Below are 20,451 nucleotides of genomic sequence, written 5' to 3'. Positions count from 1 at the left end.
ACCAAGCTCCATTAACACCTATGAAGCCTGGAGGCCCTCATGCTTAATTGCATAATTTTACAAACCGTTTTTGTAAAAACCAGGTCATAAGAAGCTAAAAGAAGAGCAGATCCTGCCAGAGGGGACACTCCAGTATGTCAGTGCTTGGTGTACAATCCTTCATCCTGGTGGTGGTAGATGTCCTTTAACTGGAAAAAGTTTGGGATGACCACAATATTCCCTACACATGACCATCCAGGAAAACAAAGTAATCATGGGAGAAGAACCTTGGTGACAGTGATAAAGAAAATCCCCATCATCCCTGTGGCTGAGCTCCAGAGATGCAGGAGGGAGATGGGAGTCTCCTATCACTGCAGCCTCCACAGGATCGGATTGTGGCGCATCGGCGCCGGCATGCACGCGACGGAAATCGGGGGGCATGGCCGAACGAAAACCCGACGGATTCGGAAAAACCGCCGCATTTAAGACAAAAAATCTGTCGCGGAGCTTGCACTTACCTTCACTCAGCCCGGCTCGGTGAACTCCCGTGCGTTCCGATGCTTTTCAGCGCAGCAGCGCCACCTGGTGGACGGCGGAGGAACTACCTTAATAAATCCCGGCTGGACCCGAATTCAGCGCAGAGAACGCGCCGCTGGATCGCGAATGGACCGGGTAAGTAAATCTGCCCCGATGTGTAAAATCTCCATATACTATGCTAGGACCAATCAGACCATCTAGGGTTAAAGTACTCTAAGGGGTCTGAAAAATAGTAAAAAATTACAAAAAAAAAGTTTTCCCTAGAACTTATATAAATGGAAAATGGCACTTTTTTGACATTTTGAAAAATATAAAAAAAATAAATAAAAAAAGGAGGAAAACTTTGTCAAAAGATGGCAAAATTAAGATTTTTTTTGTACAGTAGGTTTTGATTTTCAAAAATGTATGAAAACATTATAAAACTTCTATATATATATGGTCTCCCCGTGGTCGCACCGACCCAAACAATAACGGAGAAAGGTCATTTGGGGCGCACAGTGAAAGCCATAAAATCCAAACCCACAAGAAAATGGTGCAAATACATTTTTTCACAACTTTCATTGCATTTGGAATTTTTTTCCCACTTCCCAGTACACGGCCTGGAATATTATATGAATATTATATGAAGTAGCATGCCCCTCATCACTGTCTCCTTTCCCGGAGCTGCCTCCACCCTCTTTTTCCTATGTCGCCTTTTCTGTAGCTGCCACCCCTCCAATGCCCCCCTTTACTGGATTGGGTTTTTTTTTTCAATAGAGTCTGGACGTGGCCCAGGATCAGGTGCTCCGTGGCCCGGTCTTACACCATGGCCCAGCGGTTGGGAACACTGCCCAATGTGACGGCACTCTACATCCTTTACTAAGTATATTTTCCATTATTCGATCATCATATAATAATAGTAAATGTTTATAAACCAATTTTTATGAAATTATCAAATTGTGGACTGTACGAAAGCGAGAGAGTAGATATCGAAACAGACTTTTTGTTTATTATGTTTTTGATAAATCAAATCCTGTCGATTTATTTCTAGACACGATGTTTACAGCTCTCGGAATCATCCATTTGGACACAATTCCTTCTCAACCCTCAACATTCCGGTCTGAAAGCCACAAGGTAACGTGGACTTTCTGGTGGTGGAGTATCAGAGCCCTGATGTCCTATATGTGTAGGAGGATGTGGTAATGTGATGGTTCTGCTCCTCTATAGATGTATATTCCCTACGTCTTGTAATAATGGTGATTTCTGCTGTCAAAAATGAAACTTATGGCAGGAAACTGAGGGAGGCGGTGGAGGGGCTGGAGGGAGGCGGTGGAGGGGCCGGAGGGAGGGCGAGAGGATCCAGACTTGTCTTCTCTAAAAAGATTTGATAACTTCTTGCTTGTTCTAACCTCAAGAAGAGCAGAAGTGTCATCACTCAGAGGGACAGCCCTGATATCCAGAAAACAAAGGTAACATATTCTTTTAATTTAAAATGTTAATAATTCATATATTTTTGTATTTTTTAAGCTTTTTTTTTACTATGTTCTTTAATTGATTTAAAGTTTTTATGTGCATAACATACAATTTGAAGAGGTTGAAGTTTGGCAATTGAGTGGCTTAGTGCATCAAATTTTGTAGGTGTTTATAATTTTTTTGGTGTTATGCTGTTATCTAGTCAAGGATGTTCCTATTATTGTGATATTTATACAAAGTTATATTGTGTTTCCATTGGTTTCCATGGGATACGGACACAGAACTTTGCTATGAATTTTGATATTTTAATGGGACACCTTGAGGGCTTCTCCCCGGGTCTATAAGAAACATGACATATATTTATGATTTTCTCTACAACTCTATGGAACTATGCAACATTGGGGGTCATTTACTAGGGGTTTGAATCGCGCATTTTCGTCGGGTGGCGCATGCGATTGGATTGTGGGGCATCGACGCTGGCTTTTACGCGACAGAAATTGGGGACGCGGCAGTCGGAAAACCCGACGGATTCAGGAAAACCGCAAAATTTTAAAACCAAATTGTGTCGCAAAATCAATCACTCAAATGCACCAGAAATAGGTTGGTGAACTCCGACGGACCTCGGTTGACCTCGGAGGACACAGCAGCCACACCTGGTGCACGACCTTAGTGAATCGCAGGAAGACCCGCATCCTCGTCGGAGAACGTGCCACTGGATCGCGACAGGACCGGGTAAGTAAATGACCCCCTTTGTGTTCATGTGTTACATTTTTGGCAATAAGTGGGGTACCAATGGTGCCTTAGCGAAAGGAACAAGCAGCAGAACTTTCATGAGTTGAGTTTAAGTACCAGATAGTACAAGCATGAGAACATACTGGACGGACATGCTACCACCTCTTTATCCTATCGTACCGGAGGGTCATCATCGTGTGCCATGAGAATTTGATAACACTCATCATAATCTAATTAATTTTTATTGGATCGTGGTGGCATAAGGACATTCCTGATAGGATAAAATATCATTTTAGAACAAGAAAATGATGGTAAAGAACCATTAATTGTAGGAATTTATAACCTGCATCCCAATAAGTCATTGAGCTATAGAAGAATTTTATCACGGCAAAGTATGTCCTACGTGTCTTTGTAAAATGGAAATACAGGCAAGTGAATTGTGGGAAAAGACGAGGGGGCACTGTCTCCGTTTGGAGAAATCAAGGTTTAATCACCGGAGGTGACAGGGCTTCTTTACTATGAGAACTGTCAATCTGGGGAATAGCCGAGCTCAGGCGCTGGTCACAGCAGGGACAGCAGAGAGCTTCAAGAAGGGTCTAGATGCCTTTTTACACCTAAATAACACTGATGGTTATGTTATATAGAAATGTTTCCCATAAATCTCTTCCTCATCCAATCCCTTCCCTTCCTTGGTTGAACTTGGTGTAAATGTGTCTTTATTCAACCGTATAAACTATGAAACTAATACAGGCCCTTCGTACCCCAACAATCTAGGCGAAGGCTGATGTACAATCCTATGTGTGGTCCAATCTAACCCTCGATGACCTAAAAGTTGAAAAGGCAAACATTGTTGACACCATATATAATCCAGAGTAATCTGTTAACTGAAAGGACAAGGGACCCACTGACCCAGTCTATAGTCAACTGAACCTTCCAGGCACTCTTAGAGCCATGAACATGCTGTCATATATAGATTACAGTAAGTTTGGGGTCAATGGGGCACATTTACTTAGCTCCGTGCGTCGGACTTTGCATGTTGTTTCTAGTGCAAACTGCTTGTGCAGGTATTTTTGAAGTGTCTGCGCCACATTTGTGTTGCACGCAACCCTTTTGTGTTGCAACTGAACGAGTCATCATGGGACACAAATTTCTGCACTGAAAGAGGCGTTCCGGTGCTCAGTTGGATCAAGAATTGTGTCAGAGGCCCATCGTAAAGGTGCACTAAAAAAGCAGTTGGTGCCCTCTGTTGGGGCAGTGCAGGAGGAGCCAGATTCATTAACAACGTGCACCAGAAATCCTGAATCTGGCACCCACTGCACACTACACAGGACACTGCACATAGTACACTGTACACACCCTGCACATAGTACACAACATACACAGAGTACAGGGCCCTGCACATAGTACACACCATGCACATAGTACACAACATACACATAGTACAGGGTCCTGCACATAGTACACACACTGCACATAGTACACACACTGCACATAGTACACACCCTGCACATAGTACACACCCTGCACATAGTACACACCCTGCACATAGTACACAACATACACATAGTACAGGGTCCTGCACATAGTACACACCCTGCACATAGTACACACACTGCACATAGTACACACACTGCACATAGTACACACCCTGCACATAGTACACACACTGCACATAGTACACACCCTGCACGTAGTACACACACTGCACATAGCACACACCCTGCACGTAGTACACACACTGCACATAGTACACACCCTGCACATAGTACAAACCCTGCACATAGTACACACCCTGCACATAGTACACAACATACACATAGTACAGGGTCCTGCACATAGTACACACCCTGCACATAGTACACACCCTGCACATAGTACACACACTGCACATAGTACACACACTGCACATAGTACACACCCTGCACATAGTACACACACTGCACATAGTACACACACTGCACATAGCACACACCCTGCACGTAGTACACACACTGCACATAGTACAGGGTCCTGCACATAGTACACAACATACACATAGTACAGGGTCCTGCACATAGTACACACCCTGCACATAGTACACACACTGCACATAGTACACACACTGCACATAGTACACACCCTGCACATAGTACACACACTGCACATAGTACACACCCTGCACGTAGTACACACACTGCACATAGCACACACCCTGCACGTAGTACACACACTGCACATAGTACACACCCTGCACATAGTACAAACCCTACACATAGTACACACACTGCACATAGTACACACCCTGCACATAGTACAAACCCTACACATAGTACAAACCCTACACATAGTACACACACTGCACATACTACACACCCTGCACATAGTACACACCCTGCACATAGTACACACCCTGCACATAGTACACAAACTGCACATAGTACACCCCCTGCACATAGTACACACTGCACATAGTACACACTGCACATAGAACACACTGCACATAATACACCCCCTGCACATAGTACACACTGCACATAGTACACACCCCCTGCACATAGTACACACACTGCACATAGTACACACCCTGCACATAGTACACACACTGCACATAGTACACCCCCTGCACATAGTACACACTGCACATAGTACACACACTGCACATAGAACATACTGCACATAATACACCCCCTGCACATAGTACACACTGCACATAGTACACACTGCACATAGTACACACTGCACATAGTACACACCCTGCACATAGTACACACTGCACATAGCACACACTGCACATAGCACACACTGCACATAGTACACCCTGCACATAGTACACACTGCACATAGTACACACACTGCACATAGTACACACTGCACATAGTACACCCTGCACATAGTACACACTGCACATAGTACACAGGAAAATGCACATAGTACACACTGCACATAGAACACACTGCACATAGTACACACACTGCACATAGTACACACTGCACATAGTACACACTGCACATAGTACACACTGCACATTGTACACACTGCACATAGTACACACTGCACATAGTACACCCTGCACATTGTACACACTGCACATAGTACACACAGCACATAGTACACCCTGCACATAGTACACCCTGCGCATAGTGCACACTGCACATAGTACACCCTGCACATAGTACACACAGCACATAGTACACACTGCACATAGCACACACTGCACATAGTACACACAGCACATTGTACACACTGCACATAGTACACACTGCACATAGTACACCCTGCACATAGTACACACAGCACATTGTACACACTGCACATAGTACACACTGGTCTGCTCTTAGTAAATGTGCCCCAATGTGTGCACTTTTTGAAATTCTGATCACTTCTTGCAGGGCACAGACACTACACTTCAATGACTCTGGGTTGAGATCTCCATGCATGGTGGAGCACGCTTTGCCTACACCAGATGGCACATCCTTTACTTACTCATTTCTTTCATTTAAGGAGAAGTCAATTTTTAAGTTTCATCATAAATGTTTTCACAAAACAAAATTTGGTCCGGTTCTATATGATGTCTTGAAGCCAAAATAATGAAGTTGAAAGTTTTGATAAGTCAACAATGGAAGTGCCGGAGTCTTCCTTTGTATCTTGGTCTTGATGAGCGGACGCAAAACTGCAACATTCTGATCCATGGCAAACATGGCGGGTTCAGTCTCCCCAAACCTGGACTAATGGCAGGAGGTAGGTTTGGGGTTCGACTACCCCTTCCCCCCCCTTTAAGAAGCTCAGCAGAGGCAACAGAAGCCTATGGGGATCGAAGGTCAACGCACATGGTACAACATATGGATGAAAGGAGGTGTGAACCCGACACTGCAGAGGCAAAAAATCCCCAAAACAAATAACGGCATAAAACATAATTTAGGTTTGATTATTTACATAATTAATATTATATAATGTTTTATTTAATTTCATCTTCAGGATCATGGACAACATACAACTGCGGGGGACATGGACATTTATGATTCTGGTATTTCGTTTTACAAGTGGTGTTAATACGGGTATGTTAAACACATGATATCAAAATGACTTTATTGCCTTCTTTTGAAATAAAAATGACTACCCCTTATCTACAAGAATAAAAACACTATAATACTGCCCTCTATGTACAGGAACATAACTACTATAATACTGCCCCATATGTACAAGAATATAACTACTATAATACTGCCCCCTATGTACAAGAATATAACTACTATAATACTGCCCCTATGTACAAGAATATAACTACTATAATACTGCCCCCTATGTACAAGAATATAACTACTATAATACTGCCCCATATGTACAAGAATATAACTACTATAATACTGCCCCCTATGTACAAGAATATAACTACTATAATACTGCCCCTATGTACAAGAATATAACTACTATAATACTGCCCCCTATGTACAAGAATATAACTACTATAATACTGCCCCCTATGTACAGGAATATAACTACTATAATACTGCCCCCTATGTACCAGAATATAGCTACTATAATACTGCTCCCTATGTACAAGAATATAACTACTATAATACTGCCCCCTATCTACAGGAATATAACTACTATAATACTGCCCCCTATGTACAGGAACATAACTACTATAATACTGCCCCCTAGGTACAAGAATATAACTACTATAATACTGCCCCCTATGTACAGGAATATAACTACTATAATACTGCCCCCTATGTACAGGAATATAACTACTATAATACTGCCCCCTATGTACAGGAATATAACTACTATAATACTGCCCCCTATGTACAGGAATATAACTACTATAATACTGCCCCCTATGTACAAGAATATAACTACTATAATACTGCCCCCTATGTACAGGAATATAACTACTATAATACTGCCCCCTATGTACCAGAATATAGCTACTATAATACTGCTCCCTATGTACAAGAATATAACTACTATAATACTGCCCCCTATCTACAGGAATATAACTACTATAATACTGCCCCCTATGTACAGGAACATAACTACTATAATACTGCCCCCTAGGTACAAGAATATAACTACTATAATACTGCCCCCTATGTACAGGAATATAACTACTATAATACTGCCCCCTATGTACAGGAATATAACTACTATAATACTGCCCCCTATGTACAGGAATATAACTACTATAATACTGCCCCCTATGTACAGGAATATAACTACTATAATACTGCCCCTATGTACAGGAATATAACTACTATAATACTGCCCCCTATGTACAAGAATATAACTACTATAATACTGCCCCCTATGTACAAGAATATAACTACTATAATACTGCCCCCTATGTACAAGAATATATCTACTATAATACTGCCCCCTATGTACAGGAATATAACTACTATAATACTGCCTCCTATGTACAGGAATATAACTACTATAATACTGCCCCCTATGTACAAGAATATAACTACTATAATACTGCCCCCTATGTACAGGAATATAACTACTATAATACTGCCCTCTATGTACAAGAATATAACTACTATAATACTGCCCCTATGTACAGGAATATAACTACTATAATACTGCCCCCTATGTACAAGAATATAACTACTATAATACTGCCCCCTATGTACAAGAATATAACTACTATAATACTGCCCCCTATGTACAAGAATATATCTACTATAATACTGCCCCCTATGTACAGGAATATGACTACTATAATACTGCCTCCTATGTACAGGAATATAACTACTATAATACTGCCCCCTATGTACAAGAATATAACTACTATAATACTGCCCCCTATGTACAAGAATATAACTACTATAATACTGCCCCCTATGTACAAGAATATAACTACTATAATACTGCCCCCTATGTACAAGAATATATCTACTATAATACTGCCCCCTATGTACAGGAATATAACTACTATAATATTGCCTCCTATGTACAGGAATATAACTACTATAATACTGCCCCCTATGTACAAGAATATAACTACTATAATACTGCTCCCTATGTACAAGAATATAACTACTATAATACTGTCCCCTATGTACAGGAATATAACTACTATAACACTGCCCCCTATGTACAAGAATATAACTACTATAATACTGCTCCCTATGTACAAGAATATAACTACTATAATACTGTCCCCTATGTACAGGAATATAACTACTATAATACTGCACCCTATGTACAGGAATATAACTACTATAATACTGCCCCCTATGTACAAGAATATAACTACTATAATACTGCCCCCTATGTACAAGAATATAACTACTATAATACTGCCTCCTATGTACAGGAATATAACTACTATAATACTGCCCCCTATGTACAGGAATATAAATACTATAATACTGCCCCCTATGTACAGGAATATAACTACTATAATACTGCCTCCTATGTACAAGAATATAACTACTATAATACTGGCCCCTATGTACAGGAATATAACTACTATAATACTGGCCCCTATGTACAGGAATATAACTACTATAATACTGCCCCCTATGTACAAGAATATAACTACTATAATACTGCCCCCTATGTACAAGAATATAACTACTATAATACTGCCCCCTATGTACAAGAATATAACTACTATAACACTGCCTCCTATGTACAGGAATATAACTACTATAATACTGCCCCCTATGTACAAGAATATAACTAATATAATACTGTCCCCTATGTACAGGAATATAACTACTATAACACTGCCCCCTATGTACAAGAATATAACTACTATAATACTGCACCCTATGTACAGGAATATAACTACTATAAAACTGACCCCTATGTACAGGAATATAACTACTATAATACTGCCCCCTATGTACAATAATATAACTACTATAATACTGCCCCCTATGTACAAAAATATAACTACTATAATACTGGCCCCTATGTACAGGAATATAACTACTATAATACTGCCCCCTATGTACAAGAATATAACTACTATAATACTGCCCCCTATGTACAGGAATATAACTACTATAATACTGCCCCCTATGTACAGGAATATAACTACTATAATACTGCCCCCTATGTACAGGAATATAACTACTATAATACTGCCCCCTATGTACAGGAATATAACTACTATAATACTGACCCCTATGTACAAGAATATAACTACTATAATACTGCTCCCTATGTACAAGAATATAACTACTATAATACTGCCCCCTATGTAGAAGAATATAACTACTATAATACTGCCCCTATGTACAAGAATATAACTACTATAATACTGCCCCCAATGTACAAGAATATAACTACTATAATACTGCCCCTATGTACAAGAATATAACTACTATAATTCATGATATCAAGATGACTTTATTGCCTTCTTTTGAAATAAAAATTACTACCCCTTATCTACAAGAATAAAAACACTATAATACTGCCCCCTATGTAAAGGAACATAACTACTATAATACTGCCCCCTATGTACAAGAATATAACTACTATAATACTGACCCCTATGTACAAGAATATAACTACTATAATACTGCCCCTATGTACAAGAATATAACTACTATAATACTGCCCCCTATGTAAAGGAATATAACTACTATAAAACTGCCCCCTATGTACAAGAATATAACTACTATAATACTGCCCCCTATGTACAGGAATATAACTACTATAATACTGCCCCTATGTACAGGAATATAACTACTATAATAATGCCCCCTATGTACAAGAATATAACTACTATAATACTGCCCCCTATGTACAGGAATATAACTACTATAATACTGCCCCCTATGTACAGGAATATAACTACTATATTACTGCCCTTATGTACAGGAATATAACTAATATAATACTGCCCCCTATGTACAGGAATATAACTACTATAATACTGCCCCCTATGTACAAGAATATAACTACTATAATACTGCCCCTATGTATAAGAATATAACTACTATAATACTGCCCCTATGTACAAGAATATAACTACTATAATACTGCCCCCTATGTACAAGAATATAACTACTATAATACTGCCCCCTATGTACAGGAATATAACTACTATAATACTGCCCCCTATGTACAGGAATATAACTACTATAATACTGCCCCCTATGTACAGGAATATAACTACTATAATACTGCCCCCTATGTACAGGAATATAACTACTATAATACTGACCCCTATGTACAAGAATATAACTACTATAATACTGCTCCCTATGTACAAGAATATAACTACTATAATACTGCCCCCTATGTACAAGAATATAACTACTATAATACTGCCCCTATGTACAAGAATATAACTACTATAATACTGCCCCCTATGTACAAGAATATAACTACTATAATACTGCCCCTATGTACAAGAATATAACTACTATAATACATGATATCAAGATGACTTTATTGCCTTCTTTTGAAATAAAAATTACTACCCCTTATCTACAAGAATAAAAACACTATAATACTGCCCCCTATGTAAAGGAACATAACTACTATAATACTGCCCCCTATGTACAAGAATATAACTACTATAATACTGACCCCTATGTACAAGAATATAACTACTATAATACTGCCTCCTATGTACAGGAATATAACTACTATAATACTGCCCCTATGTACAGGAATATAACTACTATAAAAATGCCCCCTATGTACAAGAATATAACTACTATAATACTGCCCCCTATGTACAGGAATATAACTACTATAATACTGCCCCCTATGTACAGGAATATAACTACTATATTACTGCCCTTATGTACAGGAATATAACTAATATAATACTGCCCCCTATGTACAGGAATATAACTACTATAATACTGCCCCCTATGTACAAGAATATAACTACTATAATACTGCCCCTATGTATAAGAATATAACTACTATAATACTGCCCCTATGTACAAGAATATAACTACTATAATACTGTCCCCTATGTACAAGAATATAACTACTATAATACTGCCCCCTATGTACAAGAATATAACTACTATAATACTGCCCCCTATATACAAGAATATAACTACTATAATACTGCCTCCTATGTACAAGAATATAACTACTATAATACTGCCCCCTATGTATAAGAATATAACTACTATAATACTGCTCCCTATGTACAAGAATATAACTACTATAATACTGCCCCCTATGTACAGGAATATAACTACTATAATACTGCCCCCTATGTACAAGAATATAACTACTATAATACTGCCCCCTATGTACAAGAATATAACTACTATAATACTGCCCCCTATGTACAAGAATATAACTACTATAATACTGCTCCCTATGTAAAAGAATATAACTACTATAATACTGCTCCCTATGTACAAGAATATAACTACTATAATACTGCCCCCTATGTACAAGAATATAACTACTATAATACTGCCCCCTATGTACAAGAATATAACTACTATAATACTGCCCCTTATGTACAAGAATATAACTACTATAATACTGCTCCCTATGTACAAGAATATAACTACTATAATACTGCCCCCTATGTACAAGAATATAACTACTATAATACTGCTCCCTATGTACAGGAATATAACTACTATAATACTGCCCCTATGTACAAGAATATAACTACTATAATACTGCCCCATATGTACAGAAATATAACTACTATAATACTGCCCCCTATGTACAAGAATATAACTGCTATAATACTGCCCCCTATGTACAAGAATATAACTACTATAATACTGCCCCCTATGTACAAGAATATAACTACTATAATACTGCCCCCTATGTACAGGAATATAACTACTATAATACTGCCTCCTATGTACAGGAATATAACTACTATAATACTGCCCCATATGTACAAGAATATAACTACTATAATACTGCCCCCTATGTACAAGAATATAACTACTATAAGACTGCTCCCTATGTACAAGAATATAACTACTATAATACTGCCCCTATGTACAGGAATATTACTACTATAATACTGCCCCCTATGTACAGGAATATAACTACTATAATACTGCCCCCTATGTACAGGAATATAACTACTATAATACTGCCCCCTATGTACAGGAATATAACTACTATAATACTGCCCCCTATGTACAAGAATATAACTACTATAATACTGCTCCCTATGTACAAGAATATAACTACTATAATACTGCTCCCTATGTACAAGAATATAACTACTATAATACTGCCCCCTATGTACAGGAATATAGCTACTATAATACTGCACTCTATGTACGGAAATATAACTACTATAATACTGCCCCCTATGTACAGGAATATAACTACTATAATACTGCCCCCTATGTACAAGAATATAACTACTATACTACTGCTCCCTATGTACAAGAATATAACTACTATAATACTGCCCCCTATGTACAGGAATATAACTACTATAATACTGCCCCCTATGTACAAGAATATAACTACTATAATACTGCCCCCTATGTACAAGAATATAACTACTATAATACTGCCCCCTATGTACAAGAATATAACTACTATAATACTGCCCCCTATGTACAGGAATATAACTACTATAATACTGCCCCCTATGTACAGGAATATAACTACTATAATACAGCCCTCTATGTACAGGAATATAACTACTATAATACTGCCCCCTATGTACAGGAATATAGCTACTATAATACTGCCCTCTATGTACAAGAATATAACTACTATAATACTGCTCCCTATGTACAAGAATATAACTACTATAATACTGCCCCCTATGTACAAGAATATAACTACTATAATACTGCCCCCTATGTACAGGAATATAACTACTATAATACTGCCCCCTATGTACAGGAATATAACTACTATAATACTGCCTCTTATGTACAGTAATGTCAGCCGGCCCCCTCATGAATACAGCCGACTGCCATGGGATAGGATGCAAGGATCCTTTCTCTTATTTATTAAGAGGTCAGGTTGATTAAAATTTGCCAACCTAGTTTTTTTTTTTTTTAAATGTGATTGCTAGAATAGGACTGGGGGAGGATCATGGGGGACATATTTGGTGGGGGTCTTTCAGGGGGTTACAGGTCCTCTTTAAGGAATTAACAAAAATATTTTGATGCCGTTCTTTGACGTAAGCTGGACCAACTATAATATGGTGCATAGTATGAGCAAACGGTCTTATATTACCCCACATTCAGCAGCAGACATTGGGATAAATCTGGCGTAGTAGAAGACCTCCGTCCTGTCTACGGAGAATCTGCCCCAATGTATTGTTATTTTTCTTCTAGATGTACGAAACGTGGAACTCGCCAGTAGAGTCACCGCCAGGAAGGGGTCCTGTGCCGTTTTACCCTGTAAAATTCTTTCCTCTGTAACACTGTCCAATTACATCTGGTTATATAATCCGATATATGATAAAGCCTCCAAGGAATTCAACGGAACAGTTGTCTATGAAAGGGTGAAAAATGATCAGGAGAACAATTCCTTTAAGGGCAGAGTACGGCGCATAGGAAAGACGCAGAATAACTGCACCATAATGATCACTGACCTGACGGCTGAGGACACAGGGGAGTACATGCTGAGGATGGTGGGGATCTCCGAATGGAAATGGATGTCCAAGTCTAATCTGAGCCTGGAAGTATCGGGTAGGTCAACTTTGTCTCCCACCAAATTGGAAAAGGGAAACGTACCTATTTTTTAACCAAGATTTTATGTTAATGGTGTTGTTTTTTTTAGACACTTTAGATTTTTAAAAAGTATCAAGTTTCAATTATTATCAGTGAGGAGAAAAAAACCGACGAGAGGCGCCAATCCAATAGGTAGATGTAGGATTTTTATAGGTAAATACCAGGGGTAGTGTAAAAGCCAAGGGTAACGTGTTTCGAGGGAAGACCGACATCTTCTTCAGACCCAGACAGCTGAGAGTTAAGGGACCAGGCTTTAATTAAGCCAGCCTCAGGTAACCTCCTTATCTCAGGGGACGGGTCCGAGTGGGGCATCTTATATTTACTGTGCTATTACTACTCTATGGGAGCGCAAGCTTTTTATTATTTTTTCTAGTAAAGTCTCAATTATCACTGTGGCCGTCCCAGAGACAACTCAATTTTAAGGCTAGTAGGGTCTATTTCCTAGAAGATGATGATAGATGGATCCCTCGGGTAACTTTTTATGTTGGGCTCAAGGAATCCCATTATGGTTCTGAACCACGTGTATCAATACAATTATCCGGAGATAGAAGGTCCTACTGGAGTTTTTGGTAATGTCGGTACTTGTATTCAAGACACATTCTTGATACATAAAGTCATAACATCCTGTATAGATTAAGATTAGAGATGGGCGAATTTTTAAAAAATTAGATTCGCCCAGTTCGACGAATTTTTACAACAAAATTCGATTTGAATCGAATCATGGTGAATCACGTTATAAAACAGGTATTTCCTGGCTGCAGAGAGCCTGTAGGGTGTTGTAGAACTGAGCTGAGGGCCAAGATCCCACATCACAGAGTGCACTCTTTTTACACTGACATCAGATGATTCCATAGATTACGACAGAACCGGTTCTGTTAAACGCGGATACATGTAGAAACCCCCAAAAAGAGTGGAGAGGGTGTCAGCAGTAATTTTGCATTGACGTCACTGATCATTTTTCCTTTCATTTCATCCATCAGTCTCCGCTATCAATTGGTCAATAATCCATCAGTATTGCTAAAGTCAAAAACAAACAGGAGTGGATCCAGAATATGATCCAGAGATGACCAGTAAATGGGATATTTGCATGTCCTCTGTGTTCTGTATCCACTCCTGCTTTTGGCTATCAATCCTAAGGCTTTTCATTCCTTTTGACAGATGAAATGAAGGGGAAAACCAAACATAGTGGCAACGTCATAGAGTGGTGGAGGGTGAAAACAGGATTATGGAAATCACAGGGTGTTCCAGGGAGACAGTGGTCAGTCGGCAGCAGCATGAGTAGGCTGTAGAGTGGCACAATGACAAATTATGGAGGTGGCGGAAACATGGTAGGCCACAGAGTGGCACAATGACAGAGCGTGGAGGTGGCGGCAGCAGCAGGAGGTCAGATAGTGGCACAATGACAGAGTGTGGAGGTGGCGGTAGATTCCAGTCCCTGGTAAAGATGGTAGGAGGCAGATGGTGCAACAGGCAGCAGATGTGTGGCATCAGGCGGGTGGCAGCATCAGAATAGTGGCTGAGGCAGGTAGTTAGAATACAGACTCATTTCTCAATGTTTGGAGGAGGCGTCATGGCTTATCTAATCTGATGCATAAGGTAATGGTGTGATGAAATCCTGGCCCATCCAAGCCTGATTCATCTTGACAAAGGTCAGTGTCTCCACATTACAGGTGGACAAGCAGGTTCTCCTTGGGGTAACAATGGCCCCCGCCACACTGAACACCCGCTCTGATGCCACACTACTGGCCGGGCAGGACAGTTTCTCTACTGCAAACTCCGCAAGTTGCGGCCACGCATTGAGTTTGGCTTCCCAGTAGTCCATGGGATCCTCTACCTCAGGTGGTAAAGTGCTGTCCAAGTAGGCCACCACCTGCTGGTGCAGGGTCTGCTTCAAGTCCTGCTGCTGGTGGTGGCGGCTACCCTCCTCAATAGGCAGGTGAAGGAAGCTGCTCATTAAGGAATCCAGACTTAAAGGGGTATTCCCATCTGGCCATTCACATTTAATTAAATTCTTTGTCCATATGTTCAATTGAATGTTATTAAAAAAATGTTTCTTTGTGAAGATAATTTCTCATAAATGTAGCCATGTTGTCCCTTAGAAACGAGATACCTTCCTCGGATACGACCACCTCACATTTTGGCAGCGGTGGCCAGACATGCGCTATTGAGTCCTGACTGACCTCCTGGATTCAGCGATCATTACCACAGGATGGCTGTGCAACATTTAGTAATTCCCGGACATTTCATATACAAAAACCTTTTGTTTCCTTGTGCAATCCCTCCAGGAGAGGTGGTCGTATCCAAGTCTTGTTGCTAAGGGACCATATGATTACATTTATGAGAAATTATCTTCACACAGGAAACATCTAACTGAAGAAATGTTTATATATGGCAGATTAATGAAACAGTTTGTAAACGCCCAGACGAGACGAGAATACCCCTTTAACCTGCTGCTGATGGAGCTGCTACTGCTATTACCCCCCCCCCCCCCCCCAGCACCCTACAGTAGCCGTGGCAGTAGTACTTGAGCAATGACTGCCAGGAATCCTCCGGTCAGACCTGACAGAGGATGGACAATGGCGCACATAGGCAGAGGCTTACTGTCTGCACAGTATTTCTCTATAGTATACCAGTTGTTCCTCCCCAAATACAGAACCCCAAAAACTGACACCCTGGACTTTGAGAAAAAATCATTACAGCAACTATGTTGATTTGACATGGATTTCTTGACATCAACTTTAGCAACAAAAAATAATTGAAATTTGGGGTACACAGATCCCCCAAAACCGACACCCTGGAATTGGAGCAAAAATCACTCCATCAGATACTGAGTACAAGCAGTTAGACGCCAGAGACAGTGCATGCAGTGTGAAATGACGGGATTGGAAATGATCGTCTGTTTTTATAGTCTGTGTGACATCACATAAGCCTGCCGGTCGCTGATTGGCTTACATAACTGCACATGTGATAGGGGGCGTTCCCTTCTCCTTCCCAGAGTTCTCTGCCCCATGTAACACATTGCGCTTGCGCCCATTTTGCTAATAAAGGGGGGGGGGAATTGTTCCCACGAATCACCGTAAACTTGGGATTCGTGACGAACCAAAATTTTCCGGGAAATTCTAAACGAATTCCGATTCGTTAGAATTGATTCGCCCATCTCTAATTAAGATGTCTCATTTTTCTCTTTTAGATTCCGGCACTGGATTACAATTGGAATCCGTTCCCATAATGACCGAAAAAAAAGAAGTGACGTTAACCTGCTCCATAGAATATTATTGTACGTCGTATGAAATTAACCTGGACTGGGTTCAAGATGTAAATGGAGACGTGAAGACGGACATAAGGAAAGACACGTATGAGAGAAGTTCCACCACACTGACCTTTATCCCATCGTGGAGAGACAACAATAAAAGTATCAGCTGCGTCCTGTGGGGGGAGAAGGTGGAAAATGAGAATAAAACCATTCAGCTGGATGTAAGATGTAAGTGCTCTCCTAACCCTAACTACTCGTCAGGTGTCCACAGGGCAGTTCCATGGTCATTTGTTAAAATATATACAATGCGCCAAGATTTTCAGTATAAACAGCGACACCCCCCCCCAAAATTACAAATATCAGAGACATATATTTATGTATGGATTATACTGTATACAGCACTATGCTATATACAGCATCCCAAATGATTTTATATACATGCAGAGCCCTCTAATTTACATGTATACAGCACCCCCATGAATGAATGGATGCCAGCAGACCCCCCTTTTAATTCATACTGTGTCCCCTATAATAAATATAGATACTGTGCCCCCTCTATTAGCTATATACTGTGCCTGCTTTATTAGCTATGTACTGTGCTATATATACAATATATAGTATATATACACTAGCGGTAGCTTCTGGAGTTGCCCGGGATAGTAAAAAAACTGCTCTTGGCTACAACAAAATAGAATAGGATAACAAAAAATATTTTATATGTATCTATAGACTGTCTCATACTGTCTCTTACCATCTGTGTGGCCGGTAGTCTCTTTCAGTGACTGTCTGTCGCCAGCAGTCTCTTCCACTGATTGTCTGTCACCGGCAGTCTCTTCCAATGACTGTCTGTCGCCAGCAGTCTCTTCCAGTGACTGTCTATCGCCAGCAGTCTCTTCCAATGACTGTCTGTCGCCGGCAGTCTCTTCCAGTGATTGTCTGTCGCCAGCAGTCTCTTTCAGTCTCTGAGCTCAAGTTTCATTTTCCCACAGCTGGTTATAGAATTACAGCTGATCTCTGATTGGTTTCCATGGGCAACTGGCACAGTTTTACTTCAGATATTACTGATAAATCTCCACCTTCTCTGTATCCCTATCCATCTTACCTCGCACATAAGCGTCTTATACTCATTACCTATAGTAACCAATCACAGCTCAGAGCTCATATTAATGGCCTGTGACAGAACAACAACCAATCACGGCTCAGCTTCCAACTGCCACAGCAGCAGCAGACAATGGCTCCTGTGTATGGTGGGTAATAAGTGGATATTGGAAAGCGTGGGGTAAAGATTTTGTTTCAAAACCGAGTCTACGGCGTTCCCTGAGTCAAAGCAACAACTGTGCAAAATTTGGTGATTTTAAACGCGATGGTACATATTCCTTTAGCGGACATACATACATATACACACACATACATACATACATACACACATACATTCATACATACATACATTCATACATACACATACATACACACACATATACACATACATAAACACATACATACATACACACACACATACAAACATATATACACACACCTACGTACATACATACATACATACACACACACACACATACATACATACATTCATACATACATACATTCATACATACATACACACACATACATACATACACATACATACACACACAACAAACAAAAGTTTGGGAGCAGCACCGCGTGAAGAAAAGGAGAAAAACTCGGGTGCAGGTCTTCACATCGGGGTCCACTCAGGGCCCGTGTATGTAGGAGAAGAAAAGATACTGAAGCAGCACTCCGTAAAAGTGATTTATTCCACCTTCAAGATGCGACGTTTCGTCCATTCAATCAGGACATTCTCAAGCATCTGCTTGAGAATGTCCTGATTGAATGGACGAAACGTTGCATCTTGAAGGTGGAATAAATCACTTTTACGGAGTGCTGCTTCAGTATCTTTTCTTCTCCTACATACACACACATATACACATACATAAACACATACATGCATACACACACACATACAAACATATATACACACACCTACGTACGTACGTACGTACGTACATACATACATACATACATACATACACACATACAATATGAATACAAAATAGGTGGCACTCCAAATCAGTGGAACAAATTCAAGTGGTCTTTATTCCCAAAGCTGCTACATTTCAGCTTCATCCAAAGCCGTTCTAAAGGCTTGGGAAAGGCATCGAATGAAGCTGAAACATAGCAGATAGTGATAGCTCATCAGTAGCATAAAAGCCTGGAAAGTCCCTTTAAGACAGTTGTCAACATACAATAAAATAATGTAACCAACTACTACACCAGAGAAAAACCTAAGCACAATTTTGCAATTTTTCTTTTTTTTTTTAGATGCTCCTAAAAATGTCCAAATTAAAGCAAAGAGTAACATAATAAAAATCATTGAAGGGGATAATATAACACTGGAGTGTTCTGTGGAGAGCAGCAATCCATCAAACTTTAACATCAAATGGTACAAAAATAAAAGATTTTTGGAGGTGATGAAATCTAAAGCTACGATACCGGTCTCTGAGGCCGGGTCATACTATTGTGAAGCTGGAAACATTGTGGGCTCTAGTACATCAAATACTGTGAGAGTCTCTGTGCTGTGTAAGTAATGATACCAAGATGTTGTTTGGGGTTTTCGGGCATGGGCGTGATTTTCATTCTGATGACCTGTCCTCTGGATAAACTAGAATCAGATCAGTGGGGTCTGACACCCAGACCAGAAAAGACAGGTTTCAGACCCCCAACTATCTGGTTTTGATGTCCTACCAGTAGTGATGTGATGACCCGTTAAAATTTGGGTTCCGCCAAGTGTAGCCGAACCCAAATCTTGAAAAACTG

At 40.0% G+C, this 20,451-nt stretch overlaps 1 protein-coding gene across 2 annotated transcripts in view; it reads left to right on the top strand.

Moving 5' to 3' along the window:
* Positions 1-1,883: 1,883 nt before the first annotated feature.
* CD22 (CD22 molecule) overlaps positions 1,884-20,451 on the top strand; it is a 31,760-nt gene continuing 13,192 nt past the window's right edge. Inside the window, exons 1-5 of one of the 2 annotated variants that reach the window (XM_072155004.1) lie at positions 1,884-1,964; positions 6,655-6,734; positions 13,947-14,303; positions 17,536-17,826; positions 19,957-20,214. In XM_072155004.1, the coding sequence (XP_072011105.1) occupies positions 6,659-6,734; positions 13,947-14,303; positions 17,536-17,826; positions 19,957-20,214 (982 nt within the window). In that variant the 5' untranslated portion in view covers positions 1,884-1,964; positions 6,655-6,658. The remainder of the gene's footprint in view (positions 1,965-6,654; positions 6,735-13,946; positions 14,304-17,535; positions 17,827-19,956; positions 20,215-20,451) is intronic. The other variant, XM_072155005.1, reaches the window with a different exon arrangement.

Source organism: Engystomops pustulosus, chromosome 6 (genome assembly GCF_040894005.1).
Source record: "Engystomops pustulosus chromosome 6, aEngPut4.maternal, whole genome shotgun sequence".
NCBI classification, from domain to species: domain Eukaryota; kingdom Metazoa; phylum Chordata; class Amphibia; order Anura; family Leptodactylidae; genus Engystomops; species Engystomops pustulosus.
This window is presented reverse-complemented; position numbering and strand designations above follow the sequence as displayed.